The sequence below is a fragment of the Rhinolophus sinicus genome, chromosome 14 (genome assembly GCF_057876585.1).
Source record: "Rhinolophus sinicus isolate RSI-liver-muscle chromosome 14, RSI-T2T, whole genome shotgun sequence".
Lineage (NCBI taxonomy): Eukaryota > Metazoa > Chordata > Mammalia > Chiroptera > Rhinolophidae > Rhinolophus > Rhinolophus sinicus.
The window spans coordinates 2,055,570-2,077,157 of record NC_142514.1 but is presented as its reverse complement, the minus strand read 5'-3'; the positions used below and the strand labels follow the sequence as shown (position 1 = coordinate 2,077,157).

Sequence of the window (21,588 nt, the reverse complement as noted above, 5' to 3'; positions counted from 1 at the left end):
CCGGCACTCGGGGCGGAGCCATCTCCCTCCTGCCCAGGGAACATGGTGTGGTCCACTGGGCCACCCCAAAGGGCTGAGTGGAGAGGAGAGACACTCGGGGAGACTGCTGCCCCCAGACCCCCCAGGGAGCCTGGCGATGGAAAGGGCAGCCCGGGGGTGGCCCCATGCAGCAGACTGAGTGGGAGAACCCAGAGCCCACACACTCCGGGCTGCCCACCTGCCACTCCCTGGTCTTGTCCTTGCTGGAGCTGAGTCCTGACACAGAGGGAGGTGGCCCAGCAGAAGACGGCTGGGACCCTGCCCATCAGAGTGCCAACTGCCCGACCCTCAGCATGCGGGGGACTCTGTGTCGGGGGTCGCCTAGCGGGGACATCACAGGGGCCACCACCACTCCCTTCCTGGGGAGTCGGAATCTCCATTCTGACTTAACCATCTTTGACACAAAGTTGCCCTTGGCACAGGGGTCGGGACCCTTGCTGGACTCGGGCGGGGCGTCAGATAGACACAAACAAATCACGTGACTGTGGACTGCCGACCTCAGGTTTCTAAGCCCCCAGCCGCTTCTACCCCCCCACACACAAGAGCTTAAAAACCTGCGAGGTGCTGGAAAGACACCCTGAGATCCTCGTTTTCTGGCATGTTCTAGCTAAACCCCCGACCACTTCCAGCCTCCTGAGGAGCTGAGGCAGAGGGAGGCACAGCACACAGCTGATGGAAAGAAAGCAGGCGGGGACAAGCTTCCAGGCACTGTCCCCGAGGGGCTGGCCTGGGTGCCCCAGCTGAGGCTCAGGGCCTTGGCGACAGCTGTGGGAAGCGTGACTCTGCTGGCCTGCACTTCTTATTCTGTGGCTATTAGATCGCACTGCACAAGTGTCCCCCACTCACAAGGAGACAGGCGAGGAAAACAGAGGTTTGTGGGGTAGGCAGGGGCTTGGGAAGGGGTCTGCAGGTGGGGAGCTCTGGCTGGAGCCTCCCTTGCCCTCAGATGGGGAGCCCCCACCCTGACCGACTGGGGAGGGTCTGTCCTTCCGTGCAGTTCCTGAGGGATGGTGCTGGGCAGGTGGGCTGGCTGAGGGACAGCGCCAGGGGTGGGTGGGGTGGGGGGCGTTGGGTGAAGTTGGGCAAATTCCCCGACATCTCAAGTGTGTCCTCATCTGTCAAGGGAACAATGATTGGAAAACAGCCTCAGCTGGGGCTCCATGCACAGGGCTGGTTGGGAGAGGGGCCGGGTAGGGCAGCCTCTTCTCAATTGTGCCAGTTTCATAAATAGCAGAAAGGGGAAAGCAAAAGGAAAAAGAATTTGAGGTGAAAGATGCCAGAAACGGGCAGGGTAGCACAGGGGAGACTAGAGGTGGGGCTCACTCCTAGGTGGCCCCCATGTCCTGCACAGCCCCTCGAGGGCGCTCTGTGAATGTGATGTCACCCAGCATGAGTTACAAACCAGTCAACTGTAAATTGATCAAAAGAGATTCTCTAGTTGGGCCAGGCCTCATCAAGGGAGCCCTTCAAAGAGGAAAGGAGACGTGGCCTCCAGGAGCAAACGGCCAGGTTGTGAAGGGGCCGTGTGGCAGGGTATGGCGGAGCTGAAAATGGTGGCTCTTGGTCACCAGCCAGCATGAAAGTGGGGACCTACGTTCTATAGCTTCAAGGGACTGAATTCTGCCAAAAACTAGAGCCTGGAAGAGGTCCCCCAGCTTCAGGCAAGACTGTTGTCCTGGCCGACAGTTTGAGGGCAGCCTGCTGAGACCCTGAGAGGGACGCAATGAATACACGAGGGATTCCTGACCCACAAGGCTGCGAGCTAACACGTGGGTGTCGTTTGCAGACACTAAGCATGTTATGTAGCAATAGGTAACAGATACCCAGGGGAGGAGGCATAAGGCACACACCTCGGGCAGAGGAAGGCCAGGGCTCTGCGGGACTGTGGGCCACTGGGGTGGCCCAGGGGCTCGAGCCTGCAGGGCACAAGGCTGGGCCCCAGAGGAACTGCCCAGCGGAAGGTGGTGTCAGGTGGGAGAGGCTGTCTCTGTCCAGCCCAGGTGCAAACACCAAAGGCAGAGGGTCCTGGGCAGAGGGGCTGCACCCCCACTCCCTCCCATGCACAGCAGTGGTGACGGCTTTTCCCGGGGGCCTGAGAATGACCATTGTCTCCACACTGTGAACCTGGGCACATGTTTCCAGCTGTGAAAGTGCAGTGTCCACTTTGCGTGTGTTTCTCCAAAGTCCTGGCTGTCCAGGGGCCAGAGGTGCTGGAGACGGAGCCCTGAACCTCGCGGCCTCCTGCTTTGGGTCCCAGCTCTTTCCTCCAGGCGGCCCCACAGCCCTTGCAACTGACGCTTGCTGTTCTCATTCTTACTCAGTGGGGATGCCACGCCACTTTCCACTTCCTTGAGACTCTTGGTGGGTTGACCACCCACAGGCAAATGGCCCTGGGCCAGGCAGGGCTCAGCTCTGTGGACACCAGAGATCCTTCCCACTGAAGCCTGTGGAAGGAAGGGCTCAGTGCTGGGGGAGGGGCATTGGGGTCCCCGAGAGGACCAAAGAGCTGAGCCCACTCCCTGCCCCCAAGCCCCACCCCCACCCTTCCTTGGTGCTGCAGACTCTCCTTGAGGAGGGAGCACCTGTCCCCTTCTGGGGGCTGCGCAGTTTCCTGACAATTCCTACTCTGAGGTGTATACACTCCAGAGGTGCCCTCCCTTCTGGGCCTGGGGAGAGAGGCCCCTCCACACCCAGGAAGGCTGCCTTGGGTGACCGCTGGCATCTCTGAGCCCCCGGCGTCTGTCCTGCTGTGCAGTTTACTGGTGGCACCTGGGCAGTGGGCCCCTGCTGGCTGCAGCCCTACCCACGGTGGCCCACCTGCCCACAACAGCTGTCACCAGAGAAAGGAGCCAGGAGAGGCGGGAAAGGGCCCAGGGAGGGAGGGAACTCTTGAAGAACGGGCAGGGGAGGAGGGGGCCCCATTGACTACAGGGGGTGTGGGGAGGAGTGGGGGCAGTTAGCCTTGTTGAGCATCTGTCGGCTTCCCCTTCCTCCATCTCTCCCTTTCATGCCTCATCAGAGCTTGGAGGAACCTGCCTGGTCAGCAGCACAGCCAAGGGGGGGAGACCCAAGCCCCCCCCAGACTATGGAAGGCACAGCCCCAGAAGACCATTGCCCCCCAGGCGAGGACTGCGCCTGCATAAGCCATGCCCTTTGGCTGGATAAGCCCCAGGATGGGGGGACAGAGCTCCCGCCCCAAGCCCCTGGATGCACTGGGCAGAGGCCCTTGGGCAGAGCAGGCAGGACTGGGTCTCTGAAGCTGGCTGCCCTCACTGCCTGGGCTGCGCTGAGTCTTTGTGTCTGGGCGCAGGAGGCCGTCTGCGGTGAGGGGTGGGCTGCAGCAAGCGCATGGGCAGTGCCCAGCCCGGACCAGTGACTGCTGTCACGATGGAGCCCGGCAGGACCAGGATGAGGTGTGTGGGCGCTGGCCGGGCAGCGCGGTTCGAGGGAACCCCCCTGAGACTGAGCTCTGCACACAGGTATTTCATGGCCCACTTTTGCTACGAGGCGTGTTGCTACCTGACAGATTTTCTCTCTTGCTGTTTGCAGAGGTTGTTGGCCCCACCCTCGTTACCCATGGCTGGTGAGAGGCTTGTCTCCCCCTCCACGCCCAGACTCAGTACCAGGCACCCTCCTGGTGGTGTCGGGGAGTGTATGCCACCTGCAAGAACCCAGAAGTGGCCCCTCTGGCTCCCTGCACGCAGGACGCCCTCCTGGTGCTGAGTTTGTGCGGTCTCCCCAGACCTCTGCCCTCGAGGAGTGAGCCTGGCTGCTGGGTGGGGGTGGCTTCTGGAACTTGGGAGACAGACCTCTTAGGAGGCTGCATTCAGGGGTCCCCTTGCCCTGGAGCCTGGTGGCGGCTCCTGTCCCACCACAGAGGGAAGGTAGAGTTAGAGCCTGACAATTAGCTTTGTCATGGTAACGCAAGTGCCTGACATGACACTTGAGATGGCCGAGGCATCCATCTCAGACATGCTTCTCCAATAAGCACAATGCCCACCACACGACTGGGTGGAGCCAGGCTGCCCCAGCCGCAAGTTCCCCTTTCAGGAAGCTCTGGGCAACCTAGAGAACTGACTGCTAGAGTGACCCTGCTTCTCCCTTTCTGCTCTTATGATTCAAATAAACCAGTAAAGAGTGAACCCTTGGAATCCTAGGCCCCCACCCTCGACCCCAGTGACCCCTGTGCCAGGCGAGTCGGGTCCCTGTCGGAGCTGAGTGATGCACCTCGTGCTTCTCAGCTCCCTGCTGGTTGCATCCTGACATGATAAGACCCACAAGGGCTGGTCCAGCCACAGCACTGGCTCCAAAAAAGGAAATGTCTGTGGGGTCTCGCTGCAGCCCTGAGCGTCACTATGCATGGCCTACGACCAATCCCAAAAAGAGGGGACACTGATGTCCAGGCAGGGGGCTGGAGGCTCAGGACCCTTTGTCCCTGGGGAGCAGTTGGCAGGTCAGAGAGTGTCCCTTCTCATCCTGCTGTAGGACGACACTACTGGCCCATCCCAGGCCCACCTTTCCCAGCATCTGCCTCGGTTTGCTCACCTGTAAAATGGGAGTATAGCAGGTGCTAAAGTCAGATGGGCTATTCCACCCTGATGATCTCCTAGTAGAGGCAGGAGGCTGGGCCAGGGAGTTAAATCCCTCAGTCTGAGGGTCCTCAAAGGTAGAGGCATCACAGGGGCTCACTGCCCGCCAGACCCCACCACATCCTGGGCCGTGGCTGCCCAAGCAGCTGCCCTGTCCTAGTGCCATGGGGGCCGGCGGGTCCTGCACCAGCCTAGCATTGAAACGGACACAGACAGAGGACACAGGACTCTCCTGCCTCCTCCCTCACCCCACTTCATCCCGACTCGTTCATGTGACTGGAGCCCCCACAGCCCCCACTATTCACCAGACGTCCATGGTGTCTCAGACGGGTGTATGTTGGGGTGGGTTGGGTGAGGGGCTCCACGTTCTGGAAGAGGGGGCTTATGGAGGGGTCCAGGCTCCGTGCCCTCCTGGCTTCCAGAGTCCCCAGCACTGCCTGCCTCCTGTGTCCTAGCCCTTGGCCTGGCACTGGTGCCCCCGAGACAGACGCCCTTAACTGTAGGAAGGCCAGCAGCCAGCAAGCAGCATCCAGGATGCACCTGCGGGGTTTCTGTTTCCCTCACACATGCAGCAAAGTTCCCTCGACAGCTCCCCACCTGAGGGAGCCCTGGCGAACAAGGCTTGTGGGCAGGACCGAGCAGCCCCAGGGTCCGGGGGGCTGTGCCAAGGAGGCCATCTCAGAGGGGTGCTGGGGACAGCAGGACCGCCGGTCCTCTCCCAGGGCCAGGGGTCCCCCTTGTGTCCCACCTGTTTGCCACCCGTGTCCTGGCCATGGGTGGCCAGAGAGAGGCAGGGATGCAGCCACACCCAGTTACCACTGCCCTGCACTCTTGCCAAGAAAAATGCCCAGCATGGCAAGACCTGAGTGGGGTGGGGGGCGTCCATTGCCCCTGCAGCCCCCACCCACTCTACTTCCTCAATTTTCCTTTGGGACTCTGTTCCCCATAACTCAATCCCTGTGGTGGGGGAGCCCAAGTTATTCCATGCCATCCTGATCCTGTTCCAGGGGACTCAGGTCGACCAAGGAACAGGGCAGGCTCAGAGACGGGCATGTGATCACATCTGGACCAATGAGAGGTGGGCCTGTGGCCCTACAGGCCAAGCAGCCCCGGGGGAGAGGGATGCTTTTGAGCCTGGTACCCTTCACCACGAGAGGAGAGACCGTCTAAGAACAAAGCTACCACGGGAGGGCAGGGCCAGAGACGGAGGCAGCTGTTAAATACCTGGATCCAGCCATGCCTGAATCCACTCCTACCCCTGGAATGACAGTTATGTAAGCTGATACAGTTTCTGTTTTGCAATTGAAGTGTCCTGACAAAGCCACAGAGGAAGCTATGCACCAGAAGCCCCCCTTCTGGCTCGGCAGGCTACTGGACAGGACTGTCCACACCTACTGCCCCACCCCAAGGCCTCCGCAGAGGGCAGCCCCACTCACCATGACGGACGGAGTGGCCATGCCCTGCAGGTGGAAGACACCCATGCTGGCCTCCACGGCACCCACCTCCTCGCTGCTGCCCTGGCTCGACTGGGGCAGGTCAAAGTAGGTGCTGTCCGGCTCCCTGGGAAGAGGGCACACAGCCATCAGCCCCAGACCACCCAGACCGGAGCTCGGACCAGCCCGTGGCCAACCTCCCCTGCTCTGTCTGGCTGCCCTCAGCTCCCACCTGCCCTGCCAGCCTCTCAGGGCTGCTGTGAGTGCCAGGGAGGCACGAGCACGTGTGGGCTCTGTCCCCTGGACCTCTCCTGGCTCCAACCCAGCTTGTTCGCCTCGTCCTGCCCCAGCTGGCCTGAGTCCAGCCTGGGGGCCACTCAGAGGAAATACTCACAGAGAGTTCCAGAGGTGCTCGAACGTGGTGCCCTCGTCGGTGGCCGTGGAGGTGGACTGGTTCATCTTCTCCACACCCTACTCGAGGCAGCTTGTTCTGGGGGAGGAAGAAGGAGTGAGCCCTGTGGACGGCGTTCTCTGTGCTCCTCGTCCTGGGGTGGGGGGATCGGCAGGGCCAGCGACGACACGCGAGGACACCGCTCGAGCAGCGGCCGAGGGGCTCTCATCCTACACCCCCCCTCGCCACCCCCCAGCTCATCCTGCCCATTTCCAGGGCAGGAAACTGAGTCGAGACCCAGGTGAGCGGGCAGGCGCTCAGCCTTGCTAATGGGCAGGCCTGGCTTCAGACCCAGCCGGAGTGCCCTGGGCAGGAAGGGCTCCTCAGGGCCACCACCTACGAGGGGGGTGACAGCAGCACTCCCTGTGTGGACGGCTGCGGGCCGTTGCAGCATGGACTGAACGTGTTCATGCTGTGTCCGGGCACAGTGAGCCCTTGAAGACGTGTGGCCGTCACCACTACCAACTGTGTGTCTAGTTCCAGCCTGGAGGCTTGAGCCAGGCTTGGGGGCTCCAATGTGCCAAGACGTGGGGACAGCTCATATCACAAATCACTCCCTCCGGGGACGGCAAGTGCAGGGCACCCCAGAGGTGGGAGCAGAGCCCTGGGTTCGAGCCTTGCTGTGTCCACTGCAGACGGCCTTTCTGAGGCGGGGTCTGTCCTGCAACCTGACATGAATGACCGCTGGCCCCACGAGGAAGCTCACCAAGGCTGGGGAGCTGCTCTGTCACTGGCGTGGTGCCACCTCACCATGGAAGATGCCCAGGGGTTGGAGTGCCCCGACCAGGGGCCCTGCTGGCCTTTGTCCCTGCCATTGCCTCTCCTGAAAGTCTCCGTGCCCAGGTACCACCTTGAAGTGGCCCTTGCCACACAGGAGGAGGTAGCAGTGACCAGGCTGGACTCAGCTGGGGCCCTTGTCCCGCTGTGGGAGGGAGGGGCAGGAAACCACCGCCCCACTCAGGCCAAGGCGAAGTCTCCTCTAGGCGGGCCTCTGGGTCCTTGGCAGGGGCCTGCGGGACTCAGCCCAGCCACAGCCTGGCAGCGCCCAAGCAGGCAGGCCTGGACCTGCCCACGATCATCAGGGGAGGGGGGGGGTGTCTGCAATCTGTCACTTTGTCCCCAGGCAGACAGACACTGTTGGAGGCCTGTGGCTTGCCCCAGGGCCATCACGGTCCCTGGAGCCGTGGCATGAGCCCCGAGGGCCACCGTAGGCTCCAAGAGGTTATGTGACTTGCTGAGGTCACACAGTATAACTGTAAGTGCAGGAATGGCCGAGTGGTTTTCTCAGAGTTAGAAATCAACTTAGTCGTGTCTACCCCAAAGCTTCAGCATACAATCCACAGGGTTTTAACGCACTTGCATGCTGCCTCCTGGGCTGGGAGGTCACTGCCAGCTGGGCTGAGCTGTCCAGAGGCCAGTGCAGCTGAGTACTGGGCATGGAGCAGGCCCCCACGTAATTCAGCATGGGGTAAACTTGGGAGGAAGTGGGCTGGCCACTGAGCTGAGGCCAGGCAACCCGCCTTCACCCACTCCCCGGGCCAGCCCTTCGTGGGTGAGCAGGAATCAGGGTAGCCTCTCGGTGTGGGCCGACATGAAACCTGACTGGCCTGGGCCATTTGCTCCACCTCCATCATTTTGCTGACGGATCCTCCAAACCCAGAGATGGAAAAAGCTTTGTTAACGTCACATAGCGAGTGGGTGGCGGGATCCCATCTCCCGTTCGTAATAATCAGAAACAGCCCAAATGTGCACCAACCGATGGATGGATAAACAAATTGTGGTAGGTCCACACAATGGAATATTACTCTGCCATCAAAAGAATGATGCCCTGACACAATGTGGTTGGACCTCAAAATACTATGCTCAGTGAGAGAAGCCAGGCGTCAAGGACCATGTGTCCTAGGGTTCCATTTATGAAGGGTCCAGAACGGGCAATGCCAGAGGAGACAGATTGGTGGCTGCCAGGGGCTGGGGGAGAGGGAGGGGGGCTGACTGCTAATGGGTGTGGGTCTCCTTTGGGGTAATGAGAATGTTCTGGAACTGGGGAGGGGTGGTGGCTTCACAACATTGTGAGTATGCTAGCCATCACTGAATTGGTTCCCTGAAAATTGTGGGAGACAGAGACAGAGAGACACACAGAGAGAGAGACAGGGACAGAGAGACAGACAGACAGACAGAGTGAGACACAGAAACAGAGAACAGCATCGCCTGTCTGCCTCCTGCTGGCTGGCCTGGATCTGGCCCCGTGGACGCTCGGCACTGGGATTCAGGGGTGGGATGGGGGGCCCTCTGTGCAGGGCTCCCTGGGAGCCTGTCAGCGAAGCCGCACTTTGACCAGGTGCCTGAACGTGGACACTAGTTTCATGTTTGAAGTGACATTGCTTTTCACTCTCCTCTGCGTTCTTACGTTGCACCCTTCCTTCCCACAGACCCTCGAATTAACAAAGGCATCCTTTTTGTCTGAGTACCCCACCTGCTGTGTCCCGGCTGCCATACCTGGCCAGGTGAGCGCCACCAGCCATGCACGGGAGCAGCTCAGGCACTACAGGGGGCCGAGCTGCATGGGGCAAAGCAGGGGCTTCCTCTGTGTCAGGACATGGGACCCTCAACCGCACCCCAGAACCATCATCCCCAGACCTCAGGAGCAGGCCCCAACTTCGGCTGTCTACCAGCCTCCCCCAGGACTTCCACTCCTGCTCTTCATTGGAACAGTGAGGGTCTGGATCCCTGGCCGTCTTACCTAGAGGACACCATGGAACCTGAACCAGGAAGCCACACAGTGCTGTGATGTCCAGCTTCCCTGCAAAACTCTGAAGGGCTGGTTGTACTAGACCCAGGACCCCCAAGAACACAAGTGACGGAGCCACAGACCCAGTCCCTGCAGGCATCAGGGAACACCTGCCACCCCGGCAGGAGCTCGGCATGGGAAAGAGGAAATGCTGATGTTCGGTGAAAGATCGGAGGTGCAGAGACTCAAACACTTCACCCAGAACCCCCAGGCTGCCCTGGACACTCCGATCCTCTCTACCCGCTTATTTACGGTTTCACTTTCTATGCTTTCAGTTGCCTGCAGTCAACCACAGTCCAAAAATATTCAATGGAAAATTAGAGAAACGGGGCAGCCGGTTAGCGCAGTTGGTCAGAGCGCAGTGCTCATAACACCCAGGTTGCCGGTTCTATTCCCACGTGGGCCAGTGAGTTGCGCCCTCCATGACTAGAGTGAAAAAAAAACGACTTTACTTAGAGCTTATGGGTCCTGGAAAAACACACTGTTCCCCAATAAAAATTAAAAAAAAAGAAAATTACAGAAATAAATCATTCGTAAGTTTTAAATCGCGCCTTTCTAGGAGTGTGATGAAGTCTCGCTCCTTCTCGCTTTATCCCGCCTAGGACGTGAATCCCCTTCGTCCCGCGTCTCCACGCTGTACACGCTGCCCGCCCGTTAGTCACTTAGTAACCGTCTGGGTGATCAGACGGACTGTCACACTATCCCAGTGCTGTGTCCACGTCACCCTACCTCCCTTAATATGGGCCCCAAAGCGCAGGAGAGGGGGTGCTGGCAGTCGGGTGTGACAGAGAGAAGCTGTGAAATGCTTCCTGGAAGTAAAGAGGCGAAAGCTCTCGCCTTAATAAGAAAAGAAAAGTATCAAATGCTGAGGTCGCTGAGACCTACGGTGAGGAAGGACCTTCAATCTGTGAAACTGTGAAGAAGGAAAAAGAAATCGGTGCCGGTTCTGCTGTCGCCCCTCAGGCCGCAAAAGTTCCGGCCACAGTGCGCGAGGGGAGCTAGTTAGGAGGGAAAAGGCCTTGAACTGGTGGTGGGTGACGGACAGGAAACGTGTTTCGAGTGACGCAACATGCTTCCCAGAAAGTGTGGCACCTCTGCGAGGACTTCAGCAAGGGACCCTGAACGGTGACCGACCACAGGCACTAGGTCTACCCAGCAGGTCGCTGTCACTGTTCTACTTTATCACTAGGCCTGTTGTTCGTCTCCGACTGGGCCTCATCTGTAAACTAAACTCCATCGTAGGTATGTCGGCACAGGAAAAGCTAGTATATGACGGGGTCTGGTACCCTCCGCGGTTCACATACCCCTGGGGTCTGGGGACATGTCCCCCGCGGGTAAGGGGAATGACTGTGGGACATTTGTGGGTGTCAGATATATGAGGTGCGGCATTTGTGGGGGCTGGACGGTCGTGGAATCATTGCATCACTGATTCTGCCCAGCCCGTGCTCCAGGCCCTGCGGGAAATTTCCCCCAAATATTTATAACTCAGGGAGAGTCCCGGGGCCTGTAACCTGAGGCTCTGCCCCCACTAGCAGGGCCCTGGGACCCCTAGAGACAGGCAGGGCTCTCTGGAGAGCAGGCACGCTCCACTGATTTCTCAGGGTGACTCACAGTATCTCTAGGTCTCAGCTCAACCGTTTTCTGCTTCGATCACCAGTGGTGGGGGAGGGGATGCGGTTCCATACCCCGCGCACCCGAAGGGCCCTTCTGCTCCAGGTTGCAGCTGTAGGCCTGGGGGGGCTGCTGCCCTGTCTCCCTGCTTTGCCCAGCCCCCCAGTCTCTCATCCACAGCTTCCCAGCCAGAAGCACAGCCTCATCGGGACCCTTTGCCTGTCCTCACATATCCTCTCACTATCCCCTTGCCCTGTCCCCACCTGTTCCCTCCCTGCCTCCTACCCTATCCCTTTATGTCCTCTCTGTCCCCACCTGCCCCGTGTGTCTCCTCTGACCCCTGCCCTGTCCCCGTGCACCCCAGGGGGGGCTGCCTCCATGCTCTCCCTTGGTTCATGACCCCCTCCCCGCCCATCCGTGTCCTTCCAGGCCAGGCCAGGACTCGGCCTCCTCTTGGAAGCCACTGTCCTCCCTGACTCCTAATCAGGACGCTCCTGTCCTGTTCCCATCACCTGACACCCCTTCAGCTGTGAGGCCCACAGGGCAGGATTGCCGGGCATCCTACTCCCCCACCCCCCACCTGTCGCTTCCCAGGGTTCCATGGGACGACCTTCCCACCGGTTTTGCCCAACCCTCTGACCTTAGTCTCAGGGGTTCCTGCTGCCCACCCTCCCGTAGAACCCAGAGACAGAGGGTGGACGCGTGGCCTGAGCAGAGGGAGGGACAAGGTGGGGTGTACACTCCACCCTGGTGATGGGGACACTGACGGCTTTCAGGGAGAGGGCGGCTTTCTTCAGTTCAGCAGAGAAAAGACCCAAGAACTCCATTGTCCCCCGACCCCCCAAACAATCCATCTCAGTTGTTCGGAGTCACACGATCACCATGCCGGCGACCCCCTTCCCACTGTCTTACTTTTATTTCAGTAACCTAGACGGACTGAAACCTGAGGTGGCAGGTAAAGCCAGACCTTCACGGGAGGGTCCCTTCCAGTCACCCTGTGGCCCTGTCCCAAGGGGACTGCAGAATGTCCCCCCGTCCAGAAGTCTCCTACCTGGGTGGAGGGGTCAGTGGCCCCCGTACATTGTGCTCTCCTCAGGGCTGCGCCCAGCCCAATTCCAACAGGGCACTCGGACCCCAGCCTCTTGGGATCCTTGGTGCTGAGAGGCCTCTGCTGCCCCAGCTGCCCCCAGAACAGGGGTGGCCCTTGCCCTTGGGGTGGGGTGGGGCCGGGGTTCCGCCTGGAACAGCCAGGAGGCGCCCCTCCTCGTGGAGCTAAGGCAGTGCCCCTCTTCGCCTGCCCCTCCCGACTGCACCCTGACCACGTGGCCAGAGGAGTGCCGGGCAGCCTTCCGGTCCGGCTCACCAAATGAGATGGGGTGGGGTGGAGTCAGGACGGGCCCCTGGGCCAGGGCTGGCCACAACTGTGCCCTGGACCTACTGCAGAAAGACTGGGCCCTGCAGAACCTACTGAGGGGGCCGTGGCCGAGGCCTCCAGCAGCCTGACCCGGCACCCTGCTTCCCTCTGCCCTGTGGCCCAGCCCGGGAGACCGAGTGCTCGCGATGAGACAGTTTAGCCTCCCCACCCTGAGGCAGGGTGCTGTTGGGAAATACGAAACAGCTGGAGGTGCCGGTTAAGAGGCCCTCTCTCCCTCCTGGGCCCATGGTGGGGGCAGATTGGAGCGACCCCAGGAATCCCCCAGGCGCCGCTGCTGGCCTTTTACCCCCGACTCCAGCTTCTGTCCCGGGCACCAGCTTCTGTTAAGGCAAGTGGTCCCCGCCAGCAGCCAGGCCAGGGTGCGTGGTGCCTCTGATATGTGGGCCCCATCTAGAGAACCATGAGGTTATCTGGCAGGTTTTAATCTAATGGGTGGCTCAGCACCGACAAGGGCTTCATGCCCTTCTAGAAAGAAACAATGGTTGAACAAACCTCCAGGGTCTACAAATGGCTCCGAATTCACGGGGACGTTTGCTGAGAGCGGCCCTTGGCTGCGCAGAGTTGGGGAGAAAATGACGACGGTCCTCACACCCTGCGGAAGAGGCTGCCACAGACCAGCTCTCTGGTAGAGGAAATTACATGCACCAAAACGAAACAGAAAAAAAAAAAAAAAAAAAACCACGCAAAGCATCACTGAGCTCCAAATGGCTGGCAAGCCAGCGCAGCAGGTAGGTCATTTTACTGAATGAGGTGGAAACATGCAGAGGTTAGGCCACCCAAGGGCACACAGCTGTCCCGAGTGGACAGTAAAACCCAGCGTCTGGCTCCAGCGTCCTCACTCTTGACCCCTGCACTCTACCTGGCTTGTCCTCGGGAGGTTGGCAAAAGAGCCGACCCCCTCCCAGCCTGCATTCCCACCTGCCCAACCGCACCAGGCAGCCTGCCTGGGAAGTCCCTTGCCCACACATCTGCACTGACACACATCGAGGTCCTACCCACATCCAAGGCTCACTGCTGACTGTGACCTTCCTCCCATCCCCCTCAGCCCTCCCCATGACGCAGTAGTAGCCTCTTGGCCAGTCCCCCTATTTCTGCCTCACCTGATGTCCCCAGCACCGCATCAGACTTGGTGGGATCCCACCGCCACCCCTCTGGACTCTGGGCTCTGATCTCAGCCAGCATTGAATCAGAAGGCATCTTCCTGGCCCATGAAGCTCCCAGAACCCGCCCCAGCCCTCCCTCCCCAAATCACCAGCTTGTGGCTCGGACACAGACGCCGAGGGGCTGGCTCCTGCCTTGCCCCATTGACCCTGCACCCCTTCTCTGGTGCCTTTGCAGACCACTACCCCAGCACCTGCAGAATGTGTGGGGCCAATATCTGTCACAGGACAGGCCCTCGGGGAGCTCTCATCAGCCCTGGACAGACGTCTGCTTCCTCTTGTCTCCCTCCGCGAGTCATCGGTCCCCTGAGGGTTCCGTCACGGCCACACCACCAGGACCCAAGAGTGGCCTGTACACACCAGGAGTGCAATCAATGCCTAAGTGTGCAGGTGGCAGGCAAACAGCTGCTGGCACAGGAGCCTTGGGGGCCACCTGGGACCGGGTCGTCCTCAAGTTTTGTCCTGACCACACACCACCTGCTCCCCCAGCAGGCTGCCAGGCACCCCTGCCCTTTCCGCCTGTCTCCTCCAATCCCCCCACCCAGCCCTCTTGCTGCCCCAAGGGGCCACACTTCTATGTGCCAATGGCCACCCCGGGAAGCACCTGCTCTGCATCTGGAATCTTCCCCAGACAAGCACGTGGCTCCTTCAACCGTGCCCTGGATGGTTGTGTCCAAACCATCGTCCCCACCTGGCCACCCTCCTCAGGACACCTCACATCCCTCAAAAAGCAATGCCCCACTCAGACATGTCGTCCCCCTGCACAGACCCTCCCCTCCCATGCTCTGGGCTCCTCGCTACAGGGCCGCCTCCACCCCAGCTATGGAGGCCACGCTCCTTTCCAGTGCTCAGTCTGACTCCCGAATCATGTTCTTTTCTTGCTCTGAAGGCAGCTTACATCTGACACGACTTCATCTGTGCTGCTGTGATGTTCCTTGGTTCCTCCATCCATCCCTCACTCCGGAAGCATCCGTCGGTGTTCCAGAGAATGGCATCTGCCTCACTCCCGCTCCCTGCCCCCCTGCCACCAGGGCACCGGCACCCCTGCCCCCAGCCCTGGGATGGTGTTCCTGCCAATGACACCCAGAATCTCCTGCACCCACCCTATGCCGGCCCCCGCCCAGAGCCCTCTGTACTTTTTGATCTCAATTTTCAAAGTGACCTTGGGAGGAAGGCACTGCTGTGCCCCCCTCTCCAGATGTCCCAACAAAAGTTCCGACAGGCCGGGCTCAGCCAAGGACAATCCCTGGATGGCCCTTCAGGTTGCGGAGGTGGGACTAGTGAGGTGGGTTGAAGAGGGGACAGGGCCCCCCAAGGTCTCAGCCAAGGTAGGGCTCTGAGTCTGTGTGCCTCGGGAAGTGGGTTGGGAGGCTCGGCTCCCAGAGAGGCAGTGGGGTTTTCTTGGGGACGGCCACACTGGCTGGTACATCACGGGCCTGCTGAGCCCAGGGCAGGCAGGGGACCATGGAGCAGGTGGGTGGTGCTGGGATGCAAGAGGGGACAGGAGGGCCTGAGGACGCGTATCCTGCCTCGGGGCCCTTCCACGTCGATTTACATTGGTTAATGCACTTTTGAGTGAAGGGCTTCAACCAGCCGCAGATTCAAGGCCTGCAGTCGCCTACCAGCTGTGTGCATGTTGGCGGGGGGCGGGGGGGGCTCTGTTCTCTCATGTGTATCATGAAGATGGTCGCACCTATGGCGCAGGATTGATCTAGGCAGGATTCCTGGGCGTCGCGGGGCTGTAAAGCATGACTGCCCATCTGTGCACTGGGACCATTTGCGTATCTGCAATTTAGTCATCTCTTGGTCAATCTCTCGCCTCAAATGGCCCCGGGCAGGGACGAGAGGCAGCCACTCAGCCTCCCCACCCTCCTCACCACCATCATCGTGCACGCACACACACGTACGTGCACACACACTGCCTTCCTCACAGAGAATCCCCACAGCAGCCCCTTCCCTCAAGTGCGATGGGACCCTGAGGACCTCTGACCTCGGGAGTCCAGCCATGTAAGCGGCACAGCGGTGGCAGGTGGGCCACACACAGGGAGTGACTCCTGCTGTCCAGGACTTGGTGTCGCCTTGCAGGTGGCCAGGTGACGCCAGGGAGACCAGGGCAGCCTGTGAGGCTCGGTGCAGGTGAGGGGAGCTGGGAAAGCCGGTTCTAGGTTGGCCCCATCAGGCTAAGGAGTGGTGTCCCCCAGCTAGGCAAGCCCCAGGACCTGCCAGCCTGGGTATGGCTCTATGCCTCCTGGGCAGGAAGCGGAGAGAGTTCCTGGCAGTCCACGGCAGGAGGCGATGACACCAGAGCCATTTCTGTCCCCGCCCAGTCTGTCCCCAACCTGGGGCCACACAGAGTGCCATGCAGCAGCGACCTGTCCTTGTCACCCAAGTCCTGTCAGGGGAATCACTGGCACAGCCTCTCTGCACTGGCCTGGCCACCAACCTGCCCCTGGGCACTCCATTCTGGGCACCAGGTGGGAGGCAGTGCAGAGCAGGCTCTGCACCGAGTGGCCTGGAGAAGCCGCTGTGCAGGGGGCCGGCAACAGGACCCCAAGCTCGTGCCTGAAAGAGGAGGGCCAGGCTGAACCCAAGCCTACCTTGGCCAAGCCTGGGCCCGGAGGGTCGGTGCCGAGGGGAGGTGGCCAGGAGGCCGGCTGGCTTGTGGCTGGGCAGGCAGGCAGGCGGTGGCAGCAGCGTCCTGGTTGCCTAGGTGATGACATTGGAGCGGTGTGGCGGCCTGGAGCCTCAGGCCCGGCCAGGGTGGGGCGGAGCGTGGCCCAGAGCCCTGGGGCTGGAGGCCAGCCTCTGCTCAGTGCTACCGAAGCCATGCCTGCCGCATGGTGATGCCCCTGCCCATGGGAACCTGAGTTGGGCAGTGGGAGCGGGATTGGAGCCGGGGTCCCTGCCTGCACCTCCCCCACCCCGTGTTTGCTCGCTTTTCCTCTGCTTCTCACTGTAGAAATTTCCCAACACACAGAAGGAGAGAGAAGGGTGCAATGAATCTGTCCCTGGCTCCAGCTTCAGTCTGTCCCCAGCCACAGCACCTTCTGTCATTTCACTGGTCGGTCATATGGCAGTCGGGCTGCTAACAAATAAGGACCCGCCTTCTTCAATATGGGGTCCACCCAGGAAATTATTGTTATTCACCTGTTTTGTCCTACCAACACACACACACACACGCACACCCCTTCCATCTGACACTGGCAGGAAGCCTGGTGCTCTCACCTCCACCCCCTGGGGCAGCCAGGGGAGGCCAGCATCTGGGCTGTCACCTGAGGGAAGTGGCTCTCACTCAGTAGCTGCTCCTGATGAAAGCGTAGGGTGACGGCTGTGGGCTCCCGGGCTCCTGCTGCCCAGCGGTGCGTGTGCGGGATGCAGACACGTCTGTACAGAGCTGTGTCCATGTGCAGTACGTTTGTGCCTGGCGTGAGGCTGCACGAGGGGAGGACAGGCGACTCAGCAAGGGCCCCCACTGCCCGTTCAAAGCTGAGTGGATGCATCTCAGCCCCCTGGGCTCCTGTGGGGGTGACCTCCCGGCACGCCCCTCCCACCCACCTCCTCCCCTGTGGAAAGAGGAAGGCCTGAGCTCAGGGAAGCTGGTGGCTGGCCCTCAGGGCTGGGAGGTGGAGACTCAGCCCCAAACGCTTAGGGTTGACATAACCCTGCGCTCCCTCCCACAGCCGCTGACATCCTTGTGGAGACAAAAGGGGGTGGAATGGCTCTTGAGTGATGCTCTCAGCTAGACCTCTGGCCAAAGAGCAGTTGACATACAGTGACAGCAGCCACCACTCGGGGTGGGGCATTCAACGGGAGTTCAATGAGTATCGTTGTTCACTGTCTCCCCACCGTGAGACATGGTTTGGAAAGCTCTTCCCTTGTCCTAGGCCAGGACCCACTGTTAAAGTGGGACGTCCAGGTGTGACGTCCAGGGCAAGCAAGGCCTTGCTTATTTTGATGGGGATGAGAGCGGAAAGGGGACTATGTTCAGACACACGTTGACTAAGTCACCTATCGCTGCTGCAGAAATGACCACACAGCAGCTGAAGCAACATACATTTACTCTGTCACGGCGCTGCAGGTCAGAGTGCAGAATGAGTCTTATGGGAGTATCCGTAGGGCTGGTTCCTTCTGGAGGTTCCAGGACAGCCTCTGGTCCCAGGCCGTCCCAGCTCCAGCGGCCGTGCACATCCCTTGGCTCGTGGCCACTTCCTCCCTCCTGGAAGAGCATCGCTCACCTTCTGCTTCCCTTGTCACGCCGCTGCCTCTGACCCTCTGCCTCCTTCTTATAAGCACCTTTGTGATGACATTGGGCCCCCAGACACTCCCGAATGATCACCATCTCCAGATCCTGGATTTAATCACAGTGCCGTTCGCCTTGTGAAATAACATAGTCGTAGGTCCTCGTCGTAGATTAGGACGGGGATGCCTTTGGGAGGCCATTATTCTGCATTCAATGTCCTTCATCCAGAGGCACGTCTTGTGAGCCACCTGTGCGTGCGTGTGTGGGGAGGGGCCCTAAAACTGCTCTGGGCCTCTGAGCTGAAACCTCTGCTTCACGCTGCGTGCGGATTGTGCGATGCTGCTCTGAAGTCCCAGGGCCAACGTGGACTCATTTTCAAGATTGAATGGCTTCCTGGGGTGCCCCATTCCTGCCTGGGGACAAGGACAGGCCTTTTCAACGTCAGCGGTCTCCCTGGCTCATAGCCAAGGGCAGGCGAGGTGGGCAGGTGGGGGTCAGGGGAGCCAGCAGGGGTGTCGAAGACTGCTCATCCCCCACCCCGCCTTTCACTGTGACACACCCTTCCTCTCCTCTGCTTCCTCCAGCTCTTCAGTATTTCCCAGCAGCCCCTCGATGAACAATGATGAGTTCCTGAAAACATGGTTGCAAGTCCGACGTATCTCAGTGGACACACAGCAAATCCTTCATACACCGCCCAACATACTGCTTATTATGCTCCATTTTACAGATGAGAAAACTGAGACACAGAGACACTAAGTAACTTTTCCAACCTTATACTGCTAGTAAACAGCACAGCTGGAACTGAAAAACCATGATGAAATGCTGGACTAAACCGCCTATTTCAGACGTATCCTGGGCACCATACTTCCTGTGTTTCAAGCAATGTATTTATTTTTGTTCTTGGCAATTGAATACATGGTCAGCTGTCTTACGTCTCATGAGCACCAATCTGGCCAAATGTTTGTCACTTTTGGCACACCTTTGGTATGTCCGGTGGCCCTGCTCTCTCTGCTTCCAAACGCCAGCGACAGTAGGCTTGGAGGGGCCGATGCCCCAAGGCTCAGCAAGACTCCACTGGTTCCAGCTGGTTCTGAAGGCCCTGCTGTCTTAGGTCCAAGCACAGTCCATCCTGCCTGGCAATCAAGACCCATCCCCACCCCTGGCCCTGAAAAAAGGATGCCCTGCTTGCTCTGGGGCCCTGGTGAGCCCTGAGCGTGGGTCCACGTGCATGCCCGCCTCATCAGCCCTTGCCTCCCACTCATGCTGCCTGGCCCTGAGGAGGGGGGTCCTGGGTTAGGCTAGCATAAGTGATGGGCGAGGCTGATGGTTCTCTAGCCCCCAGAACAGGGCCTGGTAAACTGCAGGTGCTCAATAAGGAATGATAAGTGAACAGACCAAGTCCTCAGTGAAATACCACGTAGCTCAGCTCCCTTTTCTGAATTTTGAAATCTAAAAAACTCAGAAAAAAAAAGGTTTTCCTTGCTCAAGGCTCTTCTTGGTCCTTGCAGCCCGTTTAGCGTGAATATCTGTATGGGTAGAGGCAGACACATGGGTCAGCTCGATTGTGGGGCGTTTCTATCAGGACCGCTGGTGGTGTTACAAAATATAGGATTCAGCAGCTATGCTACTTTTCTAAAATAAATTGTTTTTCAATCTGAATTCTGAACCATCAGGGGCCCAGGGTATGGGACAAGGGATGGTGGGTCTATGGAATCATAGACCGTTTGTACCATACGGCAAGTCCAACCATGTACCATAGGGCAAGTCCAGTTTGAAAGGCCCCAAGGCCCAGCTATGAACTGACCAGACAACAGCCTGGTGTGGCACTCCCTGGAACCACGCAGGCCCAGCTCTCCGCTGTCCCACATCCTTTCTCATCTTAAGAAGCCAAGCTTTGGGGGCCAGTGGCTCAGGCGGTTAGAGCTCCGTGCTCCTAACTCCAAAGGCTGCTGGTTCAATTCCCTCATGGGCCAGTGGGCTCTCAACCACAAGGTTGCCGGTTCAACTCCTCGAGTCCCGCAAGGGATGGTGGGCTCCACCCCCTGCAACTAAAATTGAACACGGCACCTTGAACTGAGCTGCCACTGAGCTCCCAGATGGCTCAGTTGGTTGGAGTGCGTCCTCTCAACCACGAGGTTGGCGGTTCGACTCCCGCAAGGGATGGTGGGCTGTGCCCCCTGCAACTAGCAACGGCAACTGGACCTGGAGCTGAGCTGTGCCCTCCACAACTAAGACTGAAAGGACAACAACTTGACTTGGACAAAAGTCCCGGAAGTGCACACTGTTCCCTGGTAAGTCCTGTTCCCCTTCCCCAATTAAAAAAATAAAATCCAAGCTTTGAAAGGTCACATGAACACATAGCAGGTCTGGGGTGGATTTGCTCCCACTTCTGGCTGACTCCACAGCTGGCCGTCCTCACCATGATTTGTCACCTCTGGCCACCATGGGATTTTTGTCAGTGGAATGTCACCAAATAACACAAATTTCAAAAAGTGCACACAGAGCAAAGCAGGTGTCCCCCCCACCCGTCCATCCCAGACCCCGGTTCCCCTCCCCAGAGGCTATGCTGTCATCACTTCTAATGAGAGTGGGTTTGTCAGGAGACAAGCAAAGTGGAAGACAGCAGAGGAAAGAAAGGGAGTCAGCCACTTTAGAAGGTCCCAGAACTCCGGAAAAGCAGCTGCCAGGATACTAATGCTTTACACACCGTCCACTCACATCGAGCCTTTCTCATTTCAAAAGTGTTTTGCGTACATTACTCACTGTGAATTTCACGGTCGAAAGTCGCCTCCTCTTTCTATGACTCTCATACGTTCAAATATCACATCACCCAGATGAAGGTTGGGTCGTATTCTTGGAATTACGTTGACCTTCATCTTCCACTTGACTACTTTGCTTTTTAATCAGAATTCATTATTTTCATATTAACCCAATTAGCGCCCTGTTTACCAGTACCTCCTTTTTTAATTTGCAGCTTCATCCTAAAAGCTCAGGGAAACGTTCACAATTTCGTTTCTCCTCCCTCGTCACTGCCAAATAATTAGACAAGGAGCGTCCCTGATCGAAAATTAACAGCCAGGAGCAAGTCGGAGCATGCCTTGCTCCTAAGGAAAAAACTGACAGGAGACTTCTCCTTGCAGGCAGTCACTGACCACGGAACCCGAATGTGAAAGCGAAAGAGGAGGGCCTCTGAGGGGAATGGGGTTCCCCTCCGTTACAGCCTAATGACCAGCCCCCGCCTTCCTCTGTCACCTGGGGAGCCCGGCGAGGTTTGCATGGCATGCAGTGCCAGTGACTGAGGGGCACAGTGATGGGCAGTCCTACCTAGCAGGGTCATGTGATTTGTTTATTTAATCATGTGCCCTGCCAGGGACACACCTTTCTCTTTTGGAACCCCAAGGGCATCTGGGGAGGGCAGCCACCTTCTCTGCAGAAGTGAGACCCCTCTCCTGGCCACAGAGACCCTTTAAGACACCCCATCCCCACGTCACTGCACAGGAGGGCAGGACCCACATGGAGGCCCAGCTGCTCTGGTCCCCACACTGGCCTATCGCCCACACAGCCCCAAGGGAGTGTGTGTAGGAGCAGTCTGTCTGGCAGGTGGGCACCGCCCAGGTGAGCACCACCCAGGTGAGCCCTGAGGTCGGGAGGCTGCAAAAGAGAACATCCTAGGTCTTTCTCCCCTATTTCAGCCCAATAGTGAGAACATGGCTGAGAACATCCCTTTTACAGTCCGGGGGTGAGGGGGCATCTCTCCTGTCCATTTTGAAGGGCACACTGCAACCCAGGAGTCTGCGCCCAGGAGAAGCCAGCTGCCCAATTAGCCAGGTGCTTTCCCAGAT

At 58.9% G+C, this 21,588-nt stretch overlaps 1 protein-coding gene across 2 annotated transcripts in view; it reads right to left on the bottom strand.

Moving 5' to 3' along the window:
• TP73 (tumor protein p73) overlaps positions 1–16,192 on the bottom strand; it is a 51,814-nt gene extending 35,622 nt beyond the window's left edge. The window contains exons 1-3 of one of the 2 annotated variants that reach the window (XM_074334219.2): positions 16,104–16,192; positions 6,456–6,551; positions 6,065–6,188 (exon numbers count right to left, since the gene is read on the bottom strand). In XM_074334219.2, the coding sequence (XP_074190320.2) occupies positions 6,065–6,188; positions 6,456–6,520 (189 nt within the window). In that variant the 5' untranslated portion in view covers positions 6,521–6,551; positions 16,104–16,192. Of the gene's footprint in view, positions 1–6,064; positions 6,189–6,455; positions 6,552–12,838; positions 12,929–16,103 lie in introns of those variants that run through there. The other variant, XM_074334220.2, reaches the window with a different exon arrangement.
• Between the last annotated feature and the right edge of the window lie 5,396 nt (positions 16,193–21,588).